Raw genomic sequence first — 21357 nt, 5'->3', positions numbered from 1 at the left:
AGCTCGGGGATCAATAGCCTCCGCCTGCTGCCACCTTCATGTGGCTCTGAGGCCAAATGACGTCAGAGCCAAACACACCAGTAAATGGTTACCCGAAGTGACCCGGTTTTATATCAGCAGGGGACCAGTTCCGTTCTGGTTCATGCACCAAATTCTGTTTACTGACACTGTGCATTGTCCAACAGCATCATTGATCGTAATCGTTCCGCTCAAACCTGAAGAAATTACAATCCCCATTGTTGGAAAAGTGCTGTTTGTGGCCCAAAGCAGGATCTCCTCATTTCAATACAACAATATGAAATATTGTGCAACCAAAATGATCTGATTTCATACTAATGTTGCCATGCAGTAGAAAGGAGAACAAGCAGAACGATGCATAGAAGCAGTTTTTCCGCATGTTCCATGTTTAAAATTACTATATTGCATTATGCCATTATGTATTGTTAAAATTAACCTTTGAAATATTTTTTTTTGCATCAGAGAGATCCCACTGTCCCTGCATTATAGAAATTACTGAAACGCTATGAGCAGGCTACATTAGACTTCATCTAGTGGTGGGAATTAAGAAATATTGCCTGGGGGGTCAGACCTTGAAATGATGTCAGTATGGCCGCATGAATCGGATCTGTCGATTTTGTCTGCGCACAAGGAAAAAAGGTGTCTCACTGGGACACGGCGTGCATCGAAATCACAGGGAAAATTGCATTTTATTAAGGCGTTGAAATAATTAGTCCCTCATCAATATTTATGGAACAAGGTTTTGGTCGGGGAAGGCCTACTGAAATCAGCTGTGCAGTTAAAGACTGGATTTGAGTAAGTATCTGCAGATCACAGTTGCGAATGAATATTATGTCTCTCCACCCAGCCATTCCTGTTTACACGGCCCTGGTGAGGTCGCCTCCCGAGGGGGACGTTGCAGGTTCTGTGCTATTCAATTCACCTCGTTCCCATGTTTCATAGGACATTCTGAAATGTTTTTGTTGGAGTCCTTCTGTCCTTCTCTGCCTGGCAAATGGCCTGTGAGAGAACGGTTCTCGTGGCTGAAGGACCACCCCTTCCTTTAAAGGGCCCTTCCAAGCGGGATTGAGCTGAAATATCAGGCCAGCGGCTTGGTTGCCTCGGTACTGCGTTACCATTTTCATTCTTGGGTCAGCGCCGACTTGAGAGGACATCCGAGTGTCTCAAATACAGTTCCCTCTCTATAGCCTCCCCAGTGACCCTTTGGATGCTGGCTCATAAATATGCTCTATAATATATCTTTTCATTCTTTCAAAAGCAGTCTGGGGCATTTTCCCTCATCAGCAAAAAATCCAAAAGTAAAAAAAATTATGTTGAATCTACGCTGATTAATCACTGTGCCCTTTTTGCCAAAAGCTCGTGTTACGAAGAGAATGAAGACAAGTGCTTGCAGCACTCCAAATAGAAATGCTGCAGCGGGAATATGCTATTCTTTTATTTACTTCCCCTTCCCTTGCCTTTCGTGGATGTGACTCAGCAAGGCCTGCATGAAGAAGAAGTAGGATAACTAGTGGCCTGACACATCCTTTCGGCTGCTTTGTAGAATCTGTTTAAGGAGCTCCAAAGAGACTTTTTTTGATGCTGACCTTTATTTTTGTCTGTAAGTATGTTTGAAAGCATTGCTAAGTGCGTGGCTTGTTCACTAGGGTAAGGTCCAAGGAAGGCATCATCAGGTACATGAAAAATAAGAAAGAACTGCTTGGTAGCTATTAGTATCTTGAAGGATAGTAATTAACTACCATCTTTGGTGTGCATTTATTTGTGTCACCCAAAATGTGATTTTTTTGATAAAATCTTTAATGTTTATAATAAAATGTTATTAACAGTTTAAAATGGGAGGAGCCTAATGCTTGATAGGGGCTAGGGTTAGGCACACTAATTCATTCTGGAAGATTTAAACCAGCACCTATAAGTACATGTAAGGGGCAGTGGTGGCCTAGCGGTTAAGGAAACGGCCCTGTAATCAAAAGGTTGCCGGTTCGATTCCCGATCCGCCAAGGTGCCACTGAGGTGCCACTGAGCAAAGCACCGTCCCCACACACTGCTCCCCGGGCGCTTGTCATGGCTGCCCACTGCTCACTCAGGGTGATGGGTTAAATGCAGAGGACAAATTTCACTGTGTGCATCGTGTGCTGTGCTGCTGTGTATCACATGTGACAATCACTTCACTTTACTTTACTATTGTGTTTCTGTCTCGTTTAACCTATCTACTTATGTAAATGTTGAGGACAATTTTGACTAGCTAATGTTGACTATTGAACAAGCCCCATGCAATGCGTGTAATTCAGCAATTAGCACCATTTTGACCATAGCACAGATTTTATATATATATATAAAATTCTGTTTTTTCAGTGTTTCAATTGTCTTAACCCAAGCACCTAAGAGCAAAGATTGTGTTATGAGGGTCTGCAGTGTTAGTTTGCTCTTGGACAGAACTTGTTCACTGGGTTTTTTTTCTTATAATTTCTATTAGGATATATATTGAATTATTTCTGAGGGCTCGTATGTCTTGATAAACTGATTTGAAACATTTTTTGGTATGTTGTAATAGCAGGGTGTTAGAAAACACTTTTGTTGTGTGTGACCCTGCGATGCCTTGTGAAGAAGAGGCTGGGTAACTGCTAATGCTACCGAATCCCATCTGGCCGATCATGTGGCTCTTATTGCTCTGCTGTCCTCCCATTTGTACTCTTCTGCTGGGATCATCGTCACACAGCCAAACAGCACAATGGGGCTCCATGATGTGGAGCTGTGATACCTCAACCATTTTTTTTACCAAGGCACCTTCCGTGCACATTAATCTTTCCATGGTACATGGCCAAAGGTTCATCGCCAAAGTATTGAGTATTTTTTATTTTTACTCAACTTGCCAAAAACCTCAAATAAACTTTTTTTCACAGTGTCATTAATGGGGTGTTGTGTGTAGAATTCTGAGGGAAAAAGTTTGAACAAGACTGTGAAATTACGGGAAAAGTGAAATTGTAAATTGGTGAAGTGTGACGCCCAGTGTGCCTGATTAACAGGTCCTGATCGCTCCCACATAAGGATAATTGAGCAGGAGCATTTGGATCTGTTAAATACAGAGAGCAGCCACAGGACATGGCTGCTGCATTAATGTGGACATGAACTGCATTTTGTCCTTACATTTTGTTTATGTATCTGACAACCATCACACGCCATAGGGTTAGTTTCTGTTTTTTCCACCTTTTTCGGCCTTGGTTTCCTTTGATGTGTGTATAATAAATCCCTTTGAGCGCCCAAATTTCCGGCCTCCTTCTCCCCACTACCTCAAGGAAAAAAGTTCAACAAAAGTTTGTAGAAAGGTGAACAGACAGAATTGCAAGAATTTAACAGCCGCAATTTACATTAGTTGTGACTGCAACGTTGCAAAATCCTGGAGGAAACAGGCCAAAGTAGTAGGAAAGGACTCCAAGGAACTTGTGAAAGTATGATGCCACAAGTATTAGCTCTTGGTAACTATTAAGCTAAAGCTTGTTGAAATGGAATTAGGAATTAGGAGTCAGTACAGCAGCACAGTGTGTGGTCTTTTGAATTCCCAGACCTGCAGAGAGGTGGAGGGGGTGTTGTGCAGTGGGGTTCCAATTAGCACTGGCCTTTGGTCCGGAAACGTGCACTCCATAAACTGCTGTAAATGAGAGAGGAAGCTGTTTGTCAGAACAGATAAGGCAATTTCCTTTGCGATACATAATTGATAAAGTTGATTGAGCCTCCAAGGGCGCACTTGTTTTTTTTTTGTGTGTGACCGGGTGTGTTTTTGACAGTAGCAGCCAATGAATCCCACGCTGGAATGGATTTCACACATGATGGATGAATTGACTGACTGCTATGCCTGTTCTCCCCCTGTTTCCAGATAACCACTCTGATAAATCACAAAGACAAACCAAAGAAGTCAGAGAAGACCCTACACGCCATCCAGAAGGTTGGCCAGGCCGTCAGCGCGGCTGTGGGCCGCTTTGTGGCCGTCGGCGAAGCTATCGCTGTGGAGAATGAGGAGCTGAAGGAGGAGATCGGCCTGGCATGCTTTGAAGCACGAAGAGCAGGTTCGCTTCTGACAGTCTAGACCAGCAGAAAGTGTTGGCTATAGCTAACTTGCTAGCAAGCTAGCATACTGTTTTCAACTCATCAAACCTGACCTCATCTCATCACAAACCATTTAAACGGCTTGCATTTTCTGGCAGTATAATTTGGCGTGACTGTGCCGACAGGATGAGAAAGACGTGGTCTCCTCATCTCGCACCTCTCTATCAGCACCTCTATAAGCAGCCAGTCTAAAAATACTTCCATGCACCCCCCCCCATCTCTTTTAGCCATTATCACTGTTTTTTTGGCGGCCCTAATAAGTGCCTAACACCGTGGGCAGATCTATCCTTGGCTAAGGCGTTTATTTAGCTACACTGGTCTATTGAAAAAACATGAAAAAAAAAATTCCAACTTTTATAATCATAATTAAGTCATTAAGTTGTTTTATTGGTCACATGTATGTTGAAATGCTTAGGGCGAGTTCCAGAAGAAGTAAAGTACAATGCAAAGCCCATAATCACAAAATGCACACAATAGCAACATAATAACATAACCATTTGAGATTTGCCTAACAGTCTAAATTATTGTTGTAATCAAATACCAATACCAGTTTAAAGGGTAGTCACTCAGATGTTATTAATTATATGAGAGAACCAAATGTTTGTTCCAAATGTTCACTTTTAATCCGTGCAGCCCACTGTCATCTGTCTGCTCCAGAGTTTACAAGAGAGTCGTCAGACGGAAGCAGCCAACGTGATCGATTGTCATTTCCTGATCAAAGGGAGCGAGCAGTTTCCATGCGTCCCTACTTTCCTGGGTCTGTTTAATGCTGAAAGAAGCTCTCACGTTGAAGGATGATGGCAAGATGGCAACCATTACGTGCCCTAATGTCCCAATGTTCTAACTGCATTATGGACTGTGGGCACATGGACACTCTTGATTATTGTGACTGAAAGGGGCCTAATGGGTTTGTCTCATTCAGCATGCTCCTTTTTCTAATCGGGTAAAATGCTGTCCCCCCAAATGAACAGCAGGTGGTCCAGACACTCCCAAAACATTAGCCCCCCGGCAGGAGGAGGGGGGGAATAAAAAAATCTCACAGGGATTAGGGGTTATTCACGCCAGCGCGAGAGGGAGGAATGTGCAGCCGGCCAGATAATCTGCTCATTACGCCCTGAACAGTGCCAAAACCGAACCCACCGTACAATGGGATTGGTGAGAAAGGTGGATGAGAAATTTTTTGTAGAATTCACAGAATCCCCGCCCACCCATAATATGAAATATCTATAATATACTTTTAAAAAAGGGTGAAATGAGCAGCCTTATTGCTGCATTATAAAATGTCATACTCACATTCACCAGTGGGGTGCTAATAGAATCACAAATGGAGTGGTTTTACAGCATTTGCGCTTTGATTTCAGCTTCTTACAACTTGCATTTCAAACATCTCATGAAATATTTTCTTTTGTTGTGTTTTTTTTTTATAGTGCAGACGTGTAACAGTGCAGAAATAACAGAATGAACTCACATTTTTACTGGAAAATCATGACAGGAGATGGAGAGGAAAGAGCCACTCCTGTCCTACTACACGCCCAGAGTGAGTGACTGGGCAGATCTCCTTAAATGCATCCAACTGAGTAATCTAAAGGAGGTGATTACATTAGGTTCATTTGCTGTTGCTCGGAGGTGGACTGCCAACAGGGCACAATTGTGGCCATTAATCCACAGGTCTGGACCATTCTGAACAAATCATGTCCATTTTTTGTGAACTCAAGAAGCTGCCCGCTGGCTTTGTGAGCTCCAGGAATTGCTCATAGGTAGGACTTCCTCGAACAATGATCTCCTAGGTAGTGGTTTCATTAGGGAAAAGCATCTCATCGAGGGCCTTTATTGGATTCTCTTGACATTTAAGAGTGCCTGTGGTGTCTTGTCTGTACAATGGTGGGTGACTTAAAGCATAACACCCCTGAGAGGCTTCTCTTCAGAGCTCAGGTAGGATGGCAATTTGGAAAAAGAGCTGTTTTTTTTAAATCAGAAGAGGCAAAAATGGCAAACTCCTTTTTTGGGCCTTTGTTTGAACAGGAGTGAGATGGGCACATCATAGGCATTAGGCAGGAGAACGAAGGAGGACTATAAAAAGCTTGGTGGAGGGGTCTGGGCCAGAACGTTTCAGCTGTTTGGAAATCTGGCGGGGAACAGGCTGTCGGATGCAATCAGGGTGTCTGGAGAATGTGTTCAGAACACCACTTTCACACTTTCCTTCTCACAGCTCTCTTTCGCCACCGCTCAATTGAACCTCCATTTCTGTTTTCTCTGCTTTGTTCTGTTCTCCTTTTCTTTCTTTTTTCTTTTTTCCACCGTTCCCTGTCTGTTTCACTTCCATCTAAAAAAAAAAAGAAAGCATTTACTGTCTTGCAAGGGGTTAGGTTTTTTTTTATTATTTCAGAAACCAGTTGACAAATATGTGGGGTCACAAGGTGGCGCGGCGGTCACATCTCCAAGGTTGTAGTTTCAATCCTGACTCGGACCTTGGGAGAGAGTGTGCTCTCCTCTCCTCTCCTCGTGTTGGTGTATGTTTCCTCAGGGTTCTTCGGTTTCCTCCCACAATCCAGCAACCCTGCCATCCATTAGATGAATTGTGAATTCCCGCCATGCGCCCAGGGAACTAGTCATATGTTTTACAATTGCGGCTTTTATCCGGACAGGGACAGTCCCCCTGGAGACCCTCAGGGTTAAGTGTCTTGGTCAGGGACACGATGGTAATCAGTGGGGTTTGAACCTGTGACCTTCTGGTTCACAATACCACCAACTATGTGTTTGGTCAGAAAAACTGACCAAGCGTTTGGGACGATTTAAGTGTTTTTTGAGTGAATATTCTGATTTGAGGATGTAGCTTTTTCAATACTTGGTGAATTAACTTAAGTGAAACAAATGACATTTTGACAAATGACAATTTTTTTATATATTTATTGGAGGGCACTCTTTCTTCTTTTGCTACCACTTTAATCTACTGTTATTTGTGTTCTTTTGCTTTTTTTGAAACTTTTTTTTAAAAATCGCTTTCACTTCCATCTACTGAAAAAAGTAGTTTGTGCCCAGCATAGATGCCTGGAAATGCTCCAGTCATCTCCCCCACAGTATGTGCCAGCTAGGGCCTGGCACAGCAGCACTTCCAAACCGCTGAAAATAAGACACTAGATGCATTTTGTCTGGCAGGGTCGCCCCCGTGGCTCTGAGCTGCCAGCGGGAAGAGCGGCTGTTGTTCCGAATTGACACGAGTGGGATAATGCCCTGCTTCAAAACCCAAAAAACCAGGGAGGTCAGTGTATTGTTACCCTCACAGTGGCCAGAAGACTCCAGGAGTGTGGGTTTGCTTATGTGTTCTTTTAATTCTGTGCCTTTTGGAAGAAATGTATTTTGTTGTACTTTTGTCCCTTCTGGCTGCGCCCCCCCGTTAGAATGTGAGTCACTGGCTTGTGTACGTTGTCATTGCCCTGAAGTGGCCCTCAAATGAAGCTCTTTTTCCAAGCTTTCCACTGTGTTCATGTGCTATCATTATTACGCCTTCATTCCAGGCAATGCCATTGCGCAGCTGACCGATGTTGTAAACCCGGAGCACCTGGAGACAGATGGGCGGAGCACCGTGTTCAGCGACCGGTCGGGAATGGTGAAGGCCGCACGCATGCTGCTGTCTTCCGTCACCAAAGTCCTGGTGCTGGCCGACCGAATAGTCATCAAACAGATCATCACATCACGCAACAAAGTAGGGAAACATTCGTATGAAACCCTCACACAGGCACTTTACATGGGGGGGGGGGACAGCCACTTGCCCTGGACCCCAAACTGGAAGCATAAGGGACTGTCTACAAATTACAGCAATTTGTGCAAAAAGTTTAAAGAGAAGGAAAGTTGTCCAATCATCTTCATGGTATAAATGAAGGCAGAAATGCACACAGACATGTTGAAATGCCAAATAATTAACAGTTTGATGTCTGAAATGCCCATATTAATTTTTCTCACATACCATAAGGATTTTGTTATATTTGACTTGTTAGACATTAAAAAATCTGTTTATGTCTTCAAGCAAGTGGTCTGGTGGTGTCAAGCCAACTACAAAATATACACAAATAATATTCCTCAAATCAAGTCTGGTCTGTTTCTTTTCTATGTAGATCCCTCCAGGCACGGCCTTTTTCACCAAATAGTTTGAGCAAAAAGTTTCACCAAACTTTATTTGAGCAGGAGATTGTGGAAGTTTAGATGAGAATCTTTGAGGGGTCACAGAGGAGTTCTCCCAGAGCTGCTTGTTTGGATAATTTACCTTGGCACAATGTCACGTGTATTTAAAATTATTTTTTTTATAAAGCATTGTTGAGAATGAGGAAGTACAATGTGTGTACAATGCATGTTCCCAGAGGTTATCACGTCTGGTTGAATGCAGACGAAGAGCCCAGTTTCGATCTGTCCTTCTCTGATGACACTCACCGCAAGGTCTTTACACCGTAGACTGCAATGCAGGGCAGCAAGACTCCCAGACTTGTCCATATCAAAAGTGAAGGCACGCTAACAGATTAGCAACTTTGACATGAACAAACAGTACCCTAGATATTTTGTGAACTTAAACTAAAGCCTTAATGACAGTGACTCCACATGCTGCACAGTCCACATTGACATTTTTACTGCATTTCTCAGATGCCCTTACCTTACGATCAGTAGTTACAGGGACAGTCCCCCTGGAGACACTCAGGGTTAAGTGTCTTGCTCAGGGATACAATGGTAGTAAGTCGGGTTTGAACCTGAGACTTTCTGGTTTCCTTGTTCATTGTGCCTTACCCCCTGGGCTACTACTATATTCAGCAGTAAAGGCAACTTTTATGCGGCATATGAAAATATATAAATATTGTTGGAAACCCCATTAATAAGAAGATTTATTCTGGGCTTTCAGGTAGCACATGTATTTCATCACCATAATGGCATCTATGTTTTACCACAGACTATTCCATCTTCTCCACAGGGGTAAATGGAACCTCATACATGCCATCCTTAATGTATTGTTTGTCAGGTGCATTTAAAAGGACTTGTTAGGGCTAACCAGCTTCGTGGTCAGGGTAACGAGAGCTGGGTACAGGGATTGCGTCTTTCTTATTCTTATTTCTTATTCTTATTCTGCCTGAATCTAGTCGTTTATTTAGGGTGCGAAGTGATTTTGACACACAGCACAGCACACGGTGACACAACGAAATGTGTCCTCTGCTTTTAACGCCTATGAACCATAGGACGTCTGGTAAATGTTGCAAATGTTTGGGGCATTTTTTGTCTGCTCGATTTACGGGGTCTTGAATTTGTCTGTACCTGTACCCGACCAGGGTGACGTGGACATGTCGTGTCAAAATTCCCCCCTCTAAAAACCCTCTAAAACCATCATTTGTCACAGGGAGCCTGGAATAATAAGGGATTAGCGATGATGTATGCACGTTCACTTTTTCTTTTGTTTTTACAGCTATTGCCGCACAAATATATGAATGCATTTTTTATGTCTCCATTTAGCAGAGATGGGGACAAGCTTGATTCATCATCATCACACTTAGTTTAATTCATCTATAATTGATGTTTGCATTTGAGGTGGATGGACTCATGTTGCAGAGACCCATGCTTCCACATTTTCAAGCCACCGTGGCGAATTTGGATAATAATGGACTTGCAGTTATTACAGAATTATGCATTGAATTGCAAACAAGGTTTAATATTAGTACTACACTGGCTCTCCGCTTACACAGCCACCTTTAGTTTACAGGGGAGGCCGTCCAAGAACACAATGAGGGAAAATATCATTTGTACTAGATTGAGGCTATTATGATTATTTTTTTGCTTTGATATACATCTAATTCTGACGACATAAGGGGACAAATTCCAGATCCGACCGCCTGAGCCCCCGCTCTCTGAACGGTGAAGCAGAATAACCAAAACGCTCTTTACACCAATCGCCATTTCTAGCCACTGAAAGACCATAAACACTCTCACAAAGTGAAATATTAATAAAAATAACTACACTGTATTTACTTTACTTTATTTATCCAAAGCGACTTACAAGAGGAAGACACCAGCAATTCTCGTTCGAGTTCTATAGAATTTTGAGTTTACAAAACTAAGAGCCCTGATAAGGCCTAACTTGTTAGCAAAGAGCATGCTCGGAGATTGTTAGAAGTGCTAGACGAAGAAAAAATTATAATGTATATATATATTTTTGTATTGTTTTGTGCAATGTGTACGCATGTGCGTGTGTAAGTGTCAGATTTGTATGAAATACTTTTTGAATAAGATTGTTTTCACCTGCTTCTTAAAAGTGGTGATAGTCTCGGCTAGTCGTGTGGAGGAGGGCAGGTTGTTCCACCAGCCAGGGACAACAACGGAGAACAGAGGTGATTGGAATCGGAGACCCCGTGAAGAAGGAATTTTCAGTCTCATTTCATTTGCCGATCTGAGAGAGCGTGCAGGAGTGTAGCTAGGTAGTAATGTATTGATATAGGAGGGTGCAGTTCCATTTACACACACAGCATCTTGCTTGAATATTAACAATAATCTGACGTACCACCATAATTTAAGAACCAAAGCCCTCATGTTTTAGAGTTTATGTGCCATAGGGAAATTATTGTAAATTCACTGTTTATGTCTCCATCTTCCCACAGGTGCTGGTGACCCTGGAGCAGCTGGAGCGGGTCACCACCTTCCAAGAGTTTGTGCATATCTTCAGCCAGTTCGGCAACGAGATGGTGGAGTTCGCCCACTTGACCGGAGACCGACAAAACGTGAGACGCCACCGTGTCTTTTTAATTTAGTTTTTTAATACCTACTATCACAATATCAGTGTGCTAGTCACAGCTGAAATCAGGCAGAAGGTGTAGCTGGAACTCACGTCCGATGCAGGAGCCTTATATAGAATTTCCACCCCGCCCTCTCTCACCCTGTATGCGTGTGTGTGTGTTTTTTTAAAAACTCATCACGTCTCCTTCCCTTCGCCACACCGCTCTCTGCAAATCTGCAGGTTCCCATCTATTGAGCTGCATGTGGGGGGAAAATATAATAACAAGATAATCACATCTCCTTTTGTAATCCATGGCTCTGTGCCTGGAGAGAGGATGTGAGCTTCTTTTTTTTATTATTATTTTTGCACAAAGATCCAGCTGGCCTCTCTCTCTCTTTCTCTCTTTCTCTCTGTCTTCACCACTGCTGGGAAAATCCCACCAGGGCTCCTACCGGCATTGAATCCAGCCACATTTGCACTTTTTGAGTTTGCATTCGGTAACTTTGAAAAACACAGATCTCCCGGGGGTGTGGACGCAGCGTATATGCTTGCTGCGGTGGGGGTTTGCTTTTGGGGGTCCGCATTCACAGCGCATCTCAGGACGCTGCATCCGATGTGATGAAGAGGTATTGGTTTTTTTTTTTACCAGAATTTGGGGTTTTTAGGTCAAGTTCCTTTTCGTTACATGAATTTCTAGCCTTCATATATTGCTATGTGCTTAGTATGTATTTAAAATGTCTATATTGTCGGGGCAAGGGTCTGATAAGCTGTATTCCATTCTGCAGTATACATAACTCCCAAGTGTACATAACTGCAGTGTACACTACTCCCAAGTCCCAGCTCTGTTCAATAGTTGCAAACACATTTAAACTCATTCGCAAGATACAATTAAATGTTTTTTTCCAACTTCGGACAAAGTGGTGGACCCTCCTTATTCCTTGCGCAGTTCATGGTGTCGTTTCAATTGAGCGTTTTCCGTCAGTACGGTTCAACAAAAACCCACACGGGACAGCTTTATGGCCCGCAACCCTTCTCACCTCTTTCTTCCTCCCCAGGACCTGAAGGATGAGAAGAAGAAAGCCCGTATGGCAGCGGCCCGCGCAGTGCTGGAGAAATGCACCATGATGCTCCTCACGGCGTCCAAGGTCAGTAAGGAGTGGTTGAGGGTGCCACCTTCTGTCAGAAAAGCGAAGCACAATTAATATGAAGTGAAGTGATTGTCATTGTGAAACACAGCAGCACAGCGTACGGTGACACAACGAAATGTGTCCTCTGCTTTTAACCATCACCCTTGGTGAGCAGAGGGCAGCCATGACAGGTGCCCGGGGAGCAGTGTGTGGGGACACTGGCACCTCAGTGGTGGATCGCGATTCGAACCTGCAACAATGCGATTACGGGACCGCCTCCTTAACCACTAGGCCACTGCCCAATATGCAAACAATTCGGCACACGTATTAATTATTGTGCAAAGGCACATTTAATTAGGGTTCGTTATTAATTGTTTTGTGATATTGCAACATATTGTGTTAGATTCTTAAATTTTTGTGCTTAACCTGCTTTATTAATAGACTTGCCTCAGACACCCCGACTGCGAGTCAGCACGCATCAACAAAGACACGGTGTTCCATCGTATGCGCTACGCCCTGGAGCAGGTCATTGAGATTGTGACGGACACTTGGCCGGCAGGGGATTCCCAGGTCCTGCCTGTCAGTCTGTATGCTGGGATTAAAGATTTCAAGGTGAGGCGGGAGACAGACTAGAAAAGCCAGCGGCCAAAGTGGTGCAGCAGCATCTGTATTAACTCCTGAGGTCGGGGAGATCCAAAGGGAAATATACTGGGGTGCAGGATTACTTTCTTTTCCCAAATAACCCAGTTTCCGTAGCTTTGGACCCTCCAGACCCATTTATATTCAACATTAAAGACAGTTATAGATACGGAATTAATCTTGTACGGCCATGTGGAAATTATGGACTGTCGTGTGCATGATGTGGGCTAAAATGTTTGAAACGAGCATGAAGATGCAAAACACATTCAATGCAATTATGAAACAATTAGTGTGTGTGCTTCTATTAGGGTAGGGTGGAGAGTCTTCGCGACTCTCTATACCCGCTGCCCTATGAAAGCATGGCAGCGCAGCTGGAGGCGATGGTGGAGCAGATAGAGGACTTCACCGACTCGGCCTATACCAGCCACGAGCAGCGCGAGGGCATCCTGCAGCTGTGCCACCTCACTCGGCAACACACACAGCAGCTCATTGCAGACTGGACATGTGCAGTGAGTACACAACACAACAATACGACAAAGGATATGGTGCAGCGACCCATAATACAGTGCTGGTCAAGACAAACTAGACAGACAAGTAGTAGCAATATGATCATGTAAAAATAGTGATAATAATAAAGCATCATTGTGTGAGAGCAGTGTGCAATATTTAAGAAAAGTAGTGTTGTTTGTTTGTGCATGTCTGCAGGAAAGTGACTGTTCTGTAGACGCTGGAACGCTTACACACAGTGTTTCATTCTCAGCTGATTACCTTGCTTCCCTCTCTCTCCCTTCCTCACATTGAAATGCGCACAAAAGACGTGGAGCCCACACGTTTTTTTCCTTGTCCCTGGTCACGTTTACATGGAAGATGTTATGTTTCTATAGAATTAGACATAGAACACGTATGCCATCATATCCCCATACATAGAGCCCGTTCATAAACTCACCACCTACACACCATATCTTTACAGGGGAGAGAAAGCGATCAACATGTTCTTGTCTTCACTGTTCAACCTGTCTGCATTTCTCATTTTGTAAAAATCTCATTTTGTCTATTCTTTGAGGAATTGTTCACTGCTGACACAAATAAATTCCACCCGTATCGTTCGTTGCACATTAACAACAGTTTACTTTTGCCCAGCTCAAATAATTTTGTGAATTATAACAATCTGGTGGGCTGGAAACCATAAACTGTGCAGTAAGTGGGTCCCAAGGACTTGTAAATCCAACCAAAGTTCAAATTGTGGTGTGTTTTTCTGGTGTCTTTTTTCTGTGCTGCTAAGCGTGGAAGCCAAGGCGGCAATCAGTAAGAAACAATACAAATTGCACTGGTTTTTACATTTTATTGTACCTTGTGTGAAGATATTGGACATTTTGGAGGTATTTTGTAGGTAAACCAAACTCATCAGCTCACCATATTGCAGATTCACTTCTGGAAGCTCCTCACACACACATCAGACAGATAGGTAGTAAAGCACAAGTACTACATACATGTCACACTTGTTCATTGTTCTGACCACTAGTTATCAGGATAAAGTAGTTCGTTTTAACCAGTCTCACTGGTTAAAACGAACATCCACAATAAAATTCTGTGAACTCTATAAGCATTCAGACAAACTACAGCACCAAATATTTCAATTTATAACGGGTGTCAAAACTGTGCAACACTTAAAATTTTTTATGCAATACCAATATATGCAACTAAAACGAACCAGATGGTGTGATGCACGGGACGACAATGTCACTGAACTAAAAGCTACACGAGTGCTGTTCAGTTTAACATATGATAGGAGTACTAAGAGTTAAAAGGTGGTGCGTTGTAAGAATATTTTAATTAAGCCTGATTCACTATTCATTATAACATATATAATCTGAACTTTTTAATGTCTGAGTTATGATAATAATTTGCTTTGAATTACATTGAAATGTATAAAAAAAAATTTATTGCGAGAGGTAATCGTGTAATCATTTTTTTTTAAATACATTGAAATTAAATGATGTTCCACATCATCTGAGTACCCATCTTAAATAATAGGACAAGTAAAATATTACAGATTATTATTTAGCCATTTGGTTTCATTTTCCAGATAATCACCCCTTTCTTTGTGGATTTAAATAGTACAGGAGCATTGTGACTGTAAACAGCCATTTTGAACTGTGTGTTAAATATTGAAGTACACTTAGTAGCCTTTTGAAGGAGAAAAGGACGAGGCAGAAGCTTCAAGTTCATATGAGCATTGTCACCTCGCTGCACACTGCACAGTCTGAAAAGCGCCTGTGGAGCTTGTTAGACTGACGCCAGCCATGATGTTCTTTGCTTTTGTCAGTGACATTCATTTTATAATTTCACACAAAGGTTTGGATGGATGGACATGTATTCTGGCAGCGTGCTGATGTCTTGATGCCTTGTGTGAAATCTTGTCCGTCCTACCTGTCCCCTTGGTAGGTGAAGGCTACAGAGAAAGCCTGGTCATGTTTTACAAAGTGCCTCCCTAGAGCAGCTGCTCGCTGGCTGACAATAACAGGCTGTTATTTTTCTCTCCGCGTCTTCCGTGGGAAGCGGGTGATTGACTGACTCCGTTTGCGGCTCGGCAGAAATCATCTTACGACTGCAGTTCTTCATTCCAGACATTGCCTTATATCGCTCTCTGTCTCTTCCTTTCTCACGTCTGCCCGTGATGCTACAGCAGTCTGTCAAAGCCAAAGACGCAACAGAAGAAATGGAGCTGTCCGTCCTCAAGACCTGTCAGAGCATCAGTGAACTTCGGCGAGAGGTGAGCGGCTCCCTGCGCTCCCTCTGCCAGGACACATCAAGTCAATTCAGGTGCACTGCTTATCTACTCAAGCAGTGCGTCTATAGCTGGGACCCATTCTGGGTTTTATAAAAAAAACAAACCAGCAAAAGTGATGTATTTTACCATGGCTTTCAAGTCAGAATGAACTAAAAGTGTATAAATTATGTGTATACTCATTATAAATAAATACAAATTATGTGGAAGTAGATCTCCATGGTAAAAAGTATGGTAAAGGTGGTGGAATAAGACATTTTGCCCATTGGCTCATAATTTGGTGGTTTGGGGTTTTTAACGTATTCCAGGTTGTAGCCCACAAACCCCAATCCATAACCACTGTGCCACAAGTAACCCACTTCACCCTGTAATTTTCATTTGATTAATGTGAGTGTCCAACCCTCTCAGCTCCATAAAGTAGCGGTGGGCAGGGCCACCGACCTGTTGAAGCTGCACTCCGACCAGCTCACTCTGCAGACACTGAAGGCCGCGGGCAACGAGGGGAACCTCGAAGCAGTGGCTGAATACGCCCGCACCATGAACGAGCAGAAGGAGCAGCTGGTGGAGGTAACTAGAATTTACATTTACATTAGTGGCATTTATCAGACTCTCTTGTCCAGAGCGACTTACAATCAGTAGTGACAGGGACAGTCCCCCTGGAGACACACAGGGTGAGCAAGTGTCTTGCTCAGGGACACAATATTCAAAGTAATTCAGAAAATCATGATTTGGTTGATGGTTTTTGTTTTTCTTTTGCACATTTGTGGAATAATCTAATGGGTTTCTGTGAATGGTCTTAGACGTGCCGACTCCTGTGCCACATTTCTGGTACAGAACCTTTGGAGATCACCTGCATCCACGCTGAGGAAACTTTCCATGTCATTGGTCCACAGGTACGCATTCGCTAAGGAGCTTCACGTTATGACCATTCCTGTTAGATGTTGGCTGAATTTGCGTCTGAGCCTTCATTATCTGACTTTGTTGTAAAGACTTAGATTGAAGGTGTGATTTTGTATTATTTTACAAGTTCTAAATTATTGACTAGGTTTACTGACAAATTTACAAAGCCTTTTAGAGATGACGTTGTGACATTGTATTCAAATTGTTACACGTTCCCTCGCAATACTTTTGCATTCCTTTGTGATATTACAATTCTTACCATATTGTCACAGTAAGTGAAATTTCAACTAATATAACAAGCTGGCTACTCTAATTAATACTTGCTTTTCTTTTTTTTAAGTTTTGATATATGAAGGTTCCAAGTTGAAATGGATCGAAATGATCTATCTCCTTGTAATTTTTCCACAATTTATAATCAATCTGACAAGAAAAGAAATGACCTTTTGCCTTGAAATTGTCAGCAGTAGAAAAGGGAATGTTTAGTAATTATGTCTGGTTTTTATCTAAGATGAAGGTTTGATGGCACTTCCGAAATGCCAATTATTGTTGTCAGACCCTGATGATGAGCGAACTCAAAGGTCAGCCAGTCAGTCAGTCAATAAAGGCTGGATTCTAATCTTTTATTTAAAAACTCCTCAGGTGACAGGCAGGATCTGTTTCTTTTTTTTTATCTTAAGTATGGTTTGTCACTTTCTGATATATAGTTTTATCGAATTTTAAACGAGAAAGGGAAAAAAATGCACTGAGGATTTTCCATATGGAATCAGATCGCTGCCAATTAACAATTTACACATAAAAACAGAAGTATTTCATTCTAACATGAAGTATATTTGTAAGCATTGCTCTGTGCATTTGTGATTTGTGGATTTAGATTTGTGCACATTTGATTGATGGCAGTGATCTTATTCAGTACTTCCATCTTAGTAACGTTGCACACCTAATCAAACGAGAAGAGGAAGGTGAAGTACACAATTTGTGAGTTGAGCCAAGTAAGACAATTAGAGCAGTATGATTTATGTAATATTTACTTTACTTTACTTTACTTTACTTTATTTGGCAGACGCTTTTATCCAAAGCGACTTACAATGGGAAGACACCAGCAATTCTCGTTCGATTTCTATAGAATATCAAGTATACAAACTAAGAGCCCTGATATATTTGAATATTAAGGGTACATTTTAGGTCCGTCTGATAATATTCATATCCATAAAATAAATGTATCTTTGCAGTGCATAAGATACAAATATATTTTTTTGTGTGTGTGTGTGTGTGTGTGTGTGTGTGTGTGTGTGTGTGTGTGTGTGTGTGTGTATATATATATATATATATATATATATTTGTACTGATACAAAATACAAATATATACAAATATATATATATATATATATTTGTATATGTGTATATATATGTATCAGTACAAATATATTTTTTCTGAGCTGGGGGATGAGTTGAAATTCATCAAAAAGTCAGAATTACTGAGACTGAAGGCATTAATTTACAAAGAAAAACAACTGGGATCTTCTCTGAGATTGTAAAATTATAAATTTGCAAGATTTGAGAGTTGTAAATATTCTTGTGAAGTATGTTACTATGAGATTTAGTCATTAAATTTGTGTCGCTAAATACATTGCTGCTTGTGTACCAGAGAATTATGATATGATAATTTAATTATTATTATTACTTCTTTGCCTCAGATCATTTCTGCTGCCCAGACCTTGGCACTCCACCCTTCCAGTAAGATCGCCAAAGAGAACCTGGATGTGTTCTGTGAATCCTGGGAGTCTCAGCTGTGCGACATGGCCGTCCTGCTCCGAGAGATCAATGACGTGTTCGAGGGACGCAGAGGTATCCACTTTACTCCCACTCTCTCATTACGACGTGTGAATATTTCTTGCCTCGTTCATGGTTGAGTTATGCCAGTTGAGCACTGTTGAATGGGGCCCAGAGCAACTTTATATTTTCATTAATGCTTCACAGCCAACATAGTGGTGTCAGCTTTCCTTTTCTGCTGCTGAAAGCTAATCTATCATGCTTTATAATTTGAAGCAGGGCACATTAACAAAGCACAATCTGTACGAAACTTCCCTTCCTCTCACTGAGTAATTGGATAGGAAGATGAATCATTGCTGAAAGAATTCTTTTTTTTTTACACTTTAGCAGCTGCCAGGAAGTCTATAACTTTCTCCATAAGTCCAGTTATTGGTGGAAGGCTTCTTTAGTGAGGTGGCACAGCATGTAGGAGCAGTCTTAAAACTTCATTTACTGAGTTTTAAATATGCTAGATGCTTACTGATCTCTCATTCAATCTTATTTTAGGTGATAAGAGAACATATTTGTCACTACCCAGACCCGGGGTGAGTATCTATATAACAAAGTGTACAATACAATAAACGTAATACAATGGAAATGATTTTGAAAATAGCAATTACTTAAATAATTCTGAGTTTGTTCTTATTCATTACCCCATTGGCCCAAGCATGTGAGAACCCTTTAGAACTAATTAAAATATCATATTTAGTGCCATCTACCAGTATTGCACTTTTTGTGTAAACAGTCTTACATTTTGGCCAATATTGTATGAATGTTTTACTCATTGTATAAAACTTCTATCATTTTATTGAATGGATGTTTTAATAATGCAATTAAGTGGATTTTGTAGACTTAGTGTGTAGAGGGTGTACTATGAAACACAAAAAACATGGACTGCTGATATAGGCAAATCTGGAAATGGACACAATACACATAGTAACCTGCATACGTGCATAAGTACTTTTTATGGTTATGCTTACTTTCCCTCAGAAACATTCAGCTAACCTGAAGACTGCAAAAGCCGTCAAACTCGATTCAGAGGTATTCCGTGACATTGTCCTCCACTCCTGTCTTCCACCATTGAGAAGTAATCCACCGTTATACCAAAGATTGTTTCTGACCCCCAGGAGCAGACAACAATGGCCAAATTGGGCCTGGAGCTGCGTTTGCTGACTTCTGATGTGGACTCGGAGGTTGATCGATGGGAGGACCAAGAGCATGAGGTTGTCCGCCAAAGCCAAAGCATATCCAGTATGGCTTATTCCATGTACCTCTTCACCAGGTATGGCGAACAACCATCCATCGTTTCATGTAGTGTCCTTTTGTTTTTCAAGCATCTCTTTGTGTGTGCTTAAAACATGTTCCAGTTTCAATTTCTTGATTTTTGTAACTTAGACCATAATGAAAGATTTGATGTCTCATGTGTTTGTCGTGCAGAGGGGAGGGTCTGCTGAAGACCACGCTGGATTTATTTCATCAGGCCGAGGTAACACCATAGCTCGCCTGTTTTCTGCTTCCTGATGACTTTTAATTGAAGCTGTCTTGAAGCATCATTAAAGGACAAATAATTCTCCTACATTGTGATTAGATCAATATGCTATTAAAAAATAAGGATCCATCATTTTTACTTGTAACCGTAGAGCGTCTTGCTCTGTGTGCATTTTGTGGAAAAATGCTGGTGACACCGCCCATCACTCAATCAGCAGGGCGGCTCTACTAAATGGCCACGTAGCCTGCCTCTTTTCTCGCGACCCACAATATGGCACAGATTGGGCAGTGGTGGGCAGTGGTGGTCACATTTCGTTGTGTCACCGTGTGTTGTGCTGCTGTGTTACACAATGACAATCATGTTCACTTCATATTTACACTAAAATTAGGTCTGTTCTTTATTGAACAGACTTTTTTTGGAATCACAAGCATTCTTTTCTATTTTGACTTCATAACGCATTTTCTATACTGAAGTGAAGTTATTGCTAATATATTTCCACATATAATTGCTATATATTTGTTCTCACATCATTTATAAAAACACTTATTCACATTACATGTGTGGCTAATTTGACCTGCTCTACTGTATTTTAAATGCTGATCAAATTGGTGATACGTGTACAGTCAAATATTTCTCGGGTTATAAAGTGATGGCCTGATAATAAATTATTTCACTGAGGTGTCAGGCTCTATAAGATGCTGGAACGGATTCATTGTTTCTTGTCACATGTTCTCCAGGCTCTGTTGGAGACCATTTTTTTTTCAAAAGCTGATGATGATGATGATGCCCTCAAAAAATTTCTTTCTACAGTGATTTACTCCCATTTGTTAGACATGTGCAAGTTAATGGCCAATTGACTGAATTGTGATGCATCTCTGTCTCTGTGCAGATGTTGTCTGAGCAAGGTCTGCAGTTGCATTCGTACCTGCAGGCCCTTTCTTCACAGGTAAAAAAAACACTCCTGCACCTCCTCCCTCAAGCCTCCTCCCATCACCATAATGCTCTGCTGAGCAACCTTTGTCCTGGGTTTTAATTAAAAGTCTCTCCTGTAATGACTCCCATCCATCTTTGTAGACAAAGTGGAAATGTGGTTATTACAGATGGCTGACCTCGCATGGGCAGGGCCGCGAAAGACTAATAGACAGAACCTGGGTGTCGCTCCCGTTTGATTGATAACCTAAAATGAACGGATCTGCCGCTAAAGCTTCTTTAATGCTGCCGTGGGTTCCTTACAGTGCATTTGTCTAAATGTCGTCCCATTTAACAGAAAAGGCAGCGCTTGATAGCCAGTATAACCAGTTAGCATAGCATGCCAGGTGCAGAAATTGTAACATTTACTTGAATTTCTTTCTCTCTTTCATTTAGCTGCTGGATGAAGAGAAAGCCGCGATCCTGCCTGACACAGAAAAGCTCGTGTCTTTATGTCAGCAGCTCCAGATGGGTGCAAAAACCCCAGTGCAGGGGAAGAGCGCCACCTTCCAGAAGGTAAGTTTGAAACAGCGGTCTTCCGCCATGTCCTCATTCTGTGCACCAGCTGCACGGATGGGCTGTGTCGGTTCGTCTCAACATGAGGGTTGTAAATCTGCGTCTGGAAATTCTCCCAGCATCGGGCTTCATGGTTCTCGCATGAATAACAACCATGCCACGTAAACCCTGCTGTTGGGACAAATCTACCCGGCCAGTTATAGCTCCTCCCATTAGAAGTATTTATTTCATTATGAATAAGTTTATTTCCAAGGGCGCT

The 21357-nt window shown here is 41.9% G+C and overlaps 1 protein-coding gene across 5 annotated transcripts in view; it reads left to right on the top strand.

The window, feature by feature from the left end:
- Window positions 1-21357, top strand: part of ctnnal1 (catenin (cadherin-associated protein), alpha-like 1) — a 40874-nt gene that overhangs the window by 17695 nt on the left and 1822 nt on the right. For 3 of the 5 annotated variants that reach the window (XM_028964186.1, XM_028964189.1, XM_028964184.1), the window contains exons 2-17: window positions 3890-4079; window positions 7635-7822; window positions 10746-10865; window positions 11917-12006; window positions 12430-12600; window positions 12936-13136; window positions 15314-15400; window positions 15824-15982; window positions 16216-16308; window positions 18010-18160; window positions 18632-18669; window positions 19115-19165; window positions 19252-19406; window positions 19562-19610; window positions 20503-20559; window positions 20979-21098. In XM_028964186.1, the coding sequence (XP_028820019.1) occupies window positions 3890-4079; window positions 7635-7822; window positions 10746-10865; window positions 11917-12006; window positions 12430-12600; window positions 12936-13136; window positions 15314-15400; window positions 15824-15982; window positions 16216-16308; window positions 18010-18160; window positions 18632-18669; window positions 19115-19165; window positions 19252-19406; window positions 19562-19610; window positions 20503-20559; window positions 20979-21098 (1920 nt within the window). Of the gene's footprint in view, window positions 1-3889; window positions 4080-5546; window positions 5657-7634; window positions 7823-10745; window positions 10866-11916; window positions 12007-12429; window positions 12601-12935; window positions 13137-15313; window positions 15401-15823; window positions 15983-16215; window positions 16309-18009; window positions 18161-18631; window positions 18670-19114; window positions 19166-19251; window positions 19407-19561; window positions 19611-20502; window positions 20560-20978; window positions 21099-21357 lie in introns of all 5 variants that reach the window. The other 2 variants (XM_028964190.1, XM_028964185.1) reach the window with 2 other exon arrangements.

This window comes from Denticeps clupeoides, chromosome 20, assembly GCF_900700375.1.
Source record: "Denticeps clupeoides chromosome 20, fDenClu1.1, whole genome shotgun sequence".
In the NCBI taxonomy this organism is placed as follows: domain Eukaryota; kingdom Metazoa; phylum Chordata; class Actinopteri; order Clupeiformes; family Denticipitidae; genus Denticeps; species Denticeps clupeoides.
This window is presented reverse-complemented; position numbering and strand designations above follow the sequence as displayed.